Source organism: Wasmannia auropunctata, unplaced genomic scaffold (assembly GCF_000956235.1).
Source record: "Wasmannia auropunctata unplaced genomic scaffold, wasmannia.A_1.0 LD334178.1, whole genome shotgun sequence".
NCBI classification, from domain to species: domain Eukaryota; kingdom Metazoa; phylum Arthropoda; class Insecta; order Hymenoptera; family Formicidae; genus Wasmannia; species Wasmannia auropunctata.
Genome location: NW_012028712.1, coordinates 20,099 through 28,009, shown reverse-complemented (window position 1 = coordinate 28,009; position 7,911 = coordinate 20,099). Strand labels below are relative to the sequence as shown.

Sequence of the window (7,911 nt, the reverse complement as noted above, 5' to 3'; positions counted from 1 at the left end):
GGTCCTGGATTTAACATGGTGGATGCTTACGTGATTCGGAAAAGGAAATCAAAGACGCCGACACGAAGTGGACCTACTGGTTATACTGTAATTAAGATTGAGATTGAATTGGGATTTGACCAACAAACTTGATATTAGTTATTTTTCTTCTCATTGGTCAAATTTCAATCCAATTTCAACTTCAATCGCTAGTGTGATTGCGGCTTAATTTCCAAACGCCAATCTCAATCTTAGTCTGCTGTGTTCTCATTGGCTGAGCTTTAATTTCAATCTTAATCTCATCACGCATTCATCACGCATGCCCCCGTTAGTTAAATGACAAAAAATCCAAACACAAAGTCACATATTTTGATGGTAAAACAGGAAAAAAGAGAGAGATGGAATGACATATGTTGTTTTATCATGTTTAGTAAAGTGCAGAAACACATCCTGTTGTAGTATAAATAAAAAATGTGTATGTACAAATACACAATACTGAAATAAAGACAACAAGTGTATAAACATAAATATTATGCAATATTTATATATTATATGTACGTAATATTATAATATGAATTTTTTATAATATTTTATAATATTATATGTATATACATATATGTAATACATGTACATAATGCATATACATGTGCATAATGCATTACATAATGCATATATATAGGTACATATAATATTATGTATTATAGTTATATATAATTATGTATTAAAATTATGTATTATATTAATTATATGTATAAATTATTTTATTAGTTCAAATAATTATTTTTAACAGTATGGGACATTTACTTAGCTTTTAAAATCAGAGTAAAGTATAAAATATCTATCAATTGAATAATTAGCGGATACAAACATATCATATATAAATATAAATATATATATATATATATATTATATATATACATACGTGAACATTAAATGTATAACCTTATTTCTTCTTTCTGCAAAAACCAAATTGTAATTTCGCGCGTATCATCAGCGCCCTCGCGATTGCGCACGCGCACTTCGCGATTCGTGCGCGGCGCCAAAGGTGTTCCTCCTTCGCGATGTCGTTATATTCCGAAAATTTCAGATAAATTTCCGCCGAACGATCGCGTCGTCGTTTTCGCTCGTAAATACGCGATACTATCCGTTACACGCGCGCGTGCAGTTCGACGCGCGGCGAATGCGGGACACGTGGGACGACAGGTAAGTGGCCGGTACAGGAAGCGGGTTGGACGACTCGAGCCGCGTCACGTTGAGCAACCTAGTGCCGTCAGTCGCCGCAGGTCGATGGTGTTGTCCGTACCGACGGTCCGTCCGTGGTCGCGCTCGCGATGCGTCCACCGTCGCGGCGTTATGTTTCTGCACATGGCCGTGCCGCTTGGCGGATCTTCGTGTTGCTCCGCGGTTCTCGGCGACCCACCACTGGTAAACGTGCCGTTTTTACGACCGATTTCGCTCGCCACGAAGCGGGAGACGCGCGTTCCTCTCGCTGAAATACGTGAGAAGCTGATTTTCGCGGCATGAGAGAGATACTTCGGTCGGTTCGATGGGAGACGCATTTCACCGCTATTTATCTCTTACTACTCGCACTACCGCTCTCACTCGCCGCGGTACACTCGCACTCTTGTAGCTACGGTGCGTTTTGCATCGCCCTGTTGTTTGGCGCACCGCGACGCGAACCGCTGTCTTCTCGGCATACCGAGAACGATATCCTCGTCGCGATCGTTCTTCTTATGCATCTTCTGAAGGAATTGTCAAGTGCATTACATAGGCGTCGAGTATAATCGTGTAATATTCAAGGACATCGAAACATCTCGAACTCGTACATTTTCTATTTTTTTATAAGAATTTCTGTATCCGGGCGAAGTAGCGATACCTTCATTTGTTTTTTTCTGCTTCTGTAGCGGTCGTTCTTATCGATCTTGTGCAAAAAATTTTTTGTTTAAATACGCGTACAAGCGGTGATTTTTTTTCTACTTAAAATGTGTTGATATTTTATGAATAACGAATATAATTTTCTCTTAATATATTTATATGTATATTATTTTTGATAGGATATAACTTTTACAGGATTGTATCCAACACTTTTAAAGAACTTTATTATACTTCCACATCCACCATGACTACATCTTCCGAAGATGTCCTGATGCAAGTGAGCCAAGTACGTTATAAAAAAGGAGATGGCACCTTATATGTGATGAACGAACGAATAGCATGGATGCTCGATAACAGAGATACTGTGTCTGTCAGCCATAAATATGCTGATATTAAATGTAAGATCTCAAGAAGTTATGTAAATATAAGTTGATATATAAGTTGATGTAAATATAAGTTGATATAATATATAAGCTGATGTAAATATAAGTTGATATTATAAATGTACAGTCAAACCTCGATAACTCAAATCTCAAGGGAAGAGAAATATAAAAATCTTTGAATTATAAGTTTTGATTTATCAAAGTTTGAGTAGAATTAACATGAAAACTCGACTTATGGAAGGTTTGTACGAGAGTTTATAATTTTCCGATTATAATATTGGCTTTTAAAGGAAAAAATTTGAGTGGTTTTCGAGTTATAGAAGTTTGAACTATTCAACTATCTCGACTGTATTAGCTTTTTGTGTGTTATGTCTATATGTATATGTCATTGTAAACCTTTATGAAACAGTGTATGCAAATATACAAATTATATATTGATTAATAAACAAAATAAATTGATAAATGAAATAAATTGATTCCTTCTTTTGCAGTGCAAAAAATATCACCAGAGGGAAAATCAAAAATACAACTACAAGTGGTGTTACACGATGGTACATCGTCTACATTTCATTTTGTAAATAAAAATGGACAAGAAGCACAAATTAAAGATCGTGATGATGTAAAGGAGTTGTTGCAACAGCTGCTACCAAAATTTAAGCGGAAAGTTAACAAGGAGCTTGAAGAGAAGAATAGGTAAAAGGAAGTGAAACGTTTAAGGGGGGAATCTCCTTTAGAAAACTAAAAAAAAAACTGATTTTTAAGATTTTTTTTTAACTAAAATGAAATTGAATAATTTCAAAAGTTTAACAGTTTTACTGTATATTTGAGCAGTGAAAAAATTTTTTTATTAATATGTTTTGTAATAAATAATAAAATGTCTTTGTAACGCTGCACTGGAGTTGTGTACAATCTAAGAGATGTAATTTTCGTTCTAAAATGAAACCAAATTTCTTAATTTTTATAAAATTATCTTTTATATGAACTAACAATATTACAAAAAAAATTTAATTAAACCATTTTTTTGCAAGAAACTCCAAATTTTTTTATTAAAATTTTAATTTTTTTTTTTAAATTGTCATAATTTATTCAATTTTTGAAATTTTTAAAGTTCTGTTCATATAGAAGATAATTTTATAAAAATTAAGAAAAAAATTGGTTTTTTTGTGTCAGACAAAAATTACGCCTCCTAGATTGTATACAATCGAACAACTTCAGTGGCGCGATGTTATTAAAATATTCTATTATTTATTAAACAACCTTTATTAAAAAACAACCTTTAAACCATTACAACTCAAAAAATTACACTAACCACAATGTCGGTCTGACAGACTGCTATTATACTCTTGCTAATTTTATAAGTTATGTATAATAAAAATGTATGGTTTCTGAATATTTGTGATGGAGAAAAAGAAAACTATGTTTTAATGTGAGGGTTAACAAAAAAATCTCATATACAATAGAAATAAAATATATTTAAATGGTGACAAATAAGAAAATGGTTGACAAGTAACGTTTCAATAGTTTCAATAGCAGTCTGTGAGACTGATAGTGGTTTAAAGGTTAATAAAAAAAATTTTTTAATGTTTAAATATATAATAAAACACACTGTTAAACTTTTGAAATCGTTCACTTTTATTTTAATTGAAAAATAATTCTTAAAAATTACCATTTTTTTAGGCTTGTAAAGCAGAATCCTCCTTTAAGTCAATACGTGTGAAATATGTAACGTGAGTAATTGTGACGAACGATGCATACAAATACATCCTTTTTTTTCTAGAACCCTTCAAGAACATCCTATGTTGCTTCAATTATATCGCGATCTGGTAATCACGCAAGTTATATCATCTGAAGAATTTTGGTCGCAACATGCTGCGGAATATACGCAAGCTAAAAAGATTCAACGTCAAGAGATAGGTGTTAATAGTGCTTTCTTGGTAGGCTTTTATGACAATGTTAGATTTTCACGTAATATATAAATTATTAATAAACTAATAACGGATTAATTGAATCTTTCAGGCGGATATCAAACCACAAACCGATGGTTGCAACGGATTAAAATACAACTTAACTGTCGATGTGATAGAATGTATATTTAAGACTTACCCAGCTGTTAAAAGGAAACATCAAGAAAATGTGCCTCATAAAATGTCAGAATCTGATTTCTGGACGAAATTCTTTCAGTCGCATTATTTTCACAGAGATCGTATCAACGCTGGGACCAAGGATCTTTTTACCGAATGTGCCAAAATAGATGATCAGGAACTTAAGAAAGACCTACAAACTGGGATAAATGATCCTTTGGTGGACATCACTTCTTTTGAGGATCAATCACTGGATGAAAATTATGGAAGTGGATGTAGTAAATCGGACAAAATGTCGGGAAATATGGTACATCAAAATATGATCAAGAGATTTAATCAACATAGTATAATGGTTATGAAAGCCAGCACTGCCAAACAGTCGATGCAAACCAATCAACCACAATTAAATGGATCTACACCATCTGCAAGTAAAATAGCAAATAACGAACTAGAGGATGGACCAAAGACTAAAAAAGTACAACTTTCCATTGCATTTTAGACATTTATAATTTATATTCGATATAATAGAGAATGGTTTATTTAATGTTTTTAAATATACAGGGTGTCCCGAAATTCGCGAATCAAAATATAACAAAAAAGTCTTCGAAAAATTAAGTAAAAAAGTTATTTGTAAATTTTTTAATTTAAGCAGTACTTGAAATATAAAAGTTAGTAAGGTGTATATATTTATAAAAATTTGAAAAATATCAAAGATATATTCTTACATCCAAGACTTTCTTCTCGAAAATGTAATATATTTTTTACAAATTTTTATAAATATATATATATATTTAAAAACATTAAATAAACTAGAATATAAACTACATAATATATATAAAATATGTATATAAATATATATAAACTTAAAAATATATATATTTTTTTTTACAGCGTAAAATACAAGAAAAGATAACTTATGATGATCTTGATAAGAGCTGTGACATAAATACAAATAATGGCGCACCGTTAAATCTAACGCATATAGATAGATATTTGCATGGACCTGTACCAGGATGTGCAAGTACAGAACCGACTTCAGAAGAACTGTTTGTTACGTTAAATCATTTAAAAAGGGAAGCTTCTGGATGGATAACCGGCAGTACTTTACCGCGACAAGCAGCGACTTCTTTAGTTAGTCCAGCCGCGGCAGTGTCAGCTTTAGGTGAATTAACACCCGGCGGATCCTTAATGAAAGGTTTTCGAGAAGAGAGTCTTGGACGTAAGAATGTATCTTTGATATTGAAAATGCCATAGTACAGTCGAACCTTGATAACTCGAATCTCAAGGGAAGAGAAATATAAAAATCTTTGAATTATAAGTTTCGATTTATCAAAGTTTGAGTAGAACAGAATTAACATGAAAATTCGATGTACGGAAGCTTTGTACGAGAGTTTATAATTTTCCGATTGTAATGGCTTTGAAAGGAAAAAATTCCAGTGGTCTTCGAGTTGTAGAGGTCCGAGTTATCGAGGTTCGACTGTATAATATTCGATGAGACTACCGTTAGTCTTTTTCTTGCATTCTTTAATCAATGTGAAACTAAAGTAACAAATAAATATAAATGCATAAGTAATCATGTAAATGTATGTTACAGAATTAATACCGAAAGATTTAGAAAGGGAATTACGTAACGTATATGTGTGCGCGTGTGAGCTATTGAGGCACTTTTGGCGAAGTTTTCCTCCAACAACACCGCAGCTTGAAGAAAAAGCGATCAGAATGCACGAAGCTTTACTCAGATTTCATTCCGCTAAGCTAAAGCTCTTTGAAGTAAGTAGATTTAGATAAGTTTATATAACATGAGTATAGTAGCATGTATTGTACGAAATTCAATATTCTACAATATACAAATCCCATTTCTTCCCAGGATCGTGTGCAAAGGGAGTTCTCTGCGGTTAGTCAACACTTGACGAGTCATCTGAATCAATTGTTAACTACCGCGCATAGGAAGTTTGCGGTATGGCAGCAGCGAAAAATGCAAATGAGGTAGCCCTTCGTTATGATTCCGTAAAATAATAACGTAAATAAAAAAAAACAGCAATATTGATCGCATATTGCATTTCTTAATGTTACCGTAATTAGATATTAATGTCGATGTATTTTACAAGAACAGGAAAAAAAACCAAAGTTACGCCGGGTCCACGCGTCCCGGTACTACCGCATATACTGTTTATTTATTCTTTTTTTAAACGCGTTCATAACTTTTTCAAATTTTCTTTCAAACTCGGCCAAATCCAATTGCAACCGACGATATGTATTAACTTGCAATTATCTCTATAAAAACAGTGTAACAGCTTATTTATTTACTTCTAGTAGATTGTACGATACCATTTAAATGCGTATACACATACATTTGAAAACGCACGATTGTTCCAAAATATCTATGCTCCGGGAAACGTAATGTGTTTATAAATTTTATGCAAGAAAATGATATGTAGTTGCATACAGTCATCATCTATAAATATGCAACTGTGTTTTTGTTCAAGTTACTAGTTGTGAGGGAGACGGGCGACTGCAAATATTGTACGATATCAAAGTAACTGTGATACCGCCACTGTCAGGTCTGTAGTTAATGTATTTGTTCGGCATGATAATGTATCGCATTCTATTGCAATCTACTGTATTGGCTGTATTATTTTGTTGATTCGCACAGAACAATTTGATAACTATTTGTTTACTCTTCAATTGTTCCTTTTCATAATGAATGAAAGTTTAAAACGAGTCTTTTGTCATAATTGCGATTGAGCCAATACGTTTAAATGCATCTCATTTGCATCTCTAAATATGTCTCGACGATATTAGATTTTTTTTCTTTTACTTATCCTATCTCGAGGACACAGTGGCATTGGTATACTTTTTTATGATATCTGCGATATACTCAACTAAGTGTCTTAATTGTTGAATCCTATTTTTCTCTCGTGCTACCGGGTAAGGCGATCTGTAAGTTCTTCTTAAACTGCCTACTCGGTCTTCAATAGCAATAAAATTTGGCAGTTTGTAAGAATATAAGTGATACTATCTCAATTGATAAACGAGCGATCATACTCGTGCATTACGCTATTATAATTATTACTTAAGAGGTAATAATTATAAATATATTCTTACATTATGATTATAATAAATGTTATTATTGTGATGACGAATTTTCAATATCATCTCGATCTTTTTTATTCTAGCCTTCCTGTTTTTTTTTTTATATGTATTTAAGAGGATGCTTAAGCCGTCTGTTTTATCGACAAAAATACCATTTTTGTTGGTTACTATAATTACTTCGTATTGATCGCATAGAATAAAATTTCCTTTTCCACGATTAAAACACACATGCTAATGTATCTGGCTCTGATGCATTTTATACTAAAAACGGGAAAAAAATGAAATAATTACAGATTTCGTTATCCATTTTAAAGCGATGCCGGAAGGTCGGAAAAATTTGCACGAGGTCGATAAAGTAGACTCTTCAGTGGTATCTCTAAATGAACTTCTTACAATATCTTCTGGTCTCACTCAAACACGTGGAATGTCCTTATCTAACTTATTGAAGTGCCATCTCTTGGAAAATCCGGCACTACTGTCAAAAGATCGGAAGAGCACAC

General features: G+C 32.8%; 1 protein-coding gene across 7 annotated transcripts; it reads left to right on the top strand.

The window, feature by feature from the left end:
• The first annotated feature begins 1,135 nt into the window (after positions 1 to 1,135).
• LOC105459604 (general transcription factor IIH subunit 1) lies at positions 1,136 to 7,473 on the top strand. 7 transcript variants are annotated; one of them, XM_011705769.1, is made up of 8 exons: positions 1,136 to 1,182; positions 2,050 to 2,252; positions 2,729 to 2,930; positions 4,015 to 4,171; positions 4,254 to 4,793; positions 5,210 to 5,537; positions 5,913 to 6,088; positions 6,186 to 7,473. In XM_011705769.1, the coding sequence occupies exons 1-8, from the start codon at positions 1,160 to 1,162 to the stop codon at positions 6,306 to 6,308; spliced, it is 1,752 nt and encodes a 583-aa protein (XP_011704071.1). In that variant the 5' UTR covers positions 1,136 to 1,159; the 3' UTR covers positions 6,309 to 7,473. The 7 variants fall into 7 exon arrangements, with proteins under 7 accessions (XP_011704071.1, XP_011704076.1, XP_011704070.1 ...); XM_011705774.1 differs by lacking the exon at positions 1,136 to 1,182 and adding an exon at positions 1,258 to 1,404; XM_011705768.1 differs by lacking the exon at positions 1,136 to 1,182 and adding an exon at positions 1,258 to 1,404 and having other exon boundaries at positions 2,034 to 2,252.
• The last annotated feature ends 438 nt before the right edge of the window (positions 7,474 to 7,911 follow it).

Bases quoted from the DNA above. Each gene is read 5' to 3' on its own strand.
- LOC105459604 (XM_011705768.1), top strand. From the start codon at position 1,311: ATGCGTCCACCGTCGCGGCGTTATGTTTCTGCACATGGCCGTGCCGCT. The intron at 2,253-2,728 runs GTAAGATCTCAA...CTTCTTTTGCAG, and splicing joins TAAATATGCTGATATTAAAT to TGCAAAAAATATCACCAGAG. The intron at 6,089-6,185 runs GTAAGTAGATTT...ATTTCTTCCCAG, and splicing joins CTAAGCTAAAGCTCTTTGAA to GATCGTGTGCAAAGGGAGTT.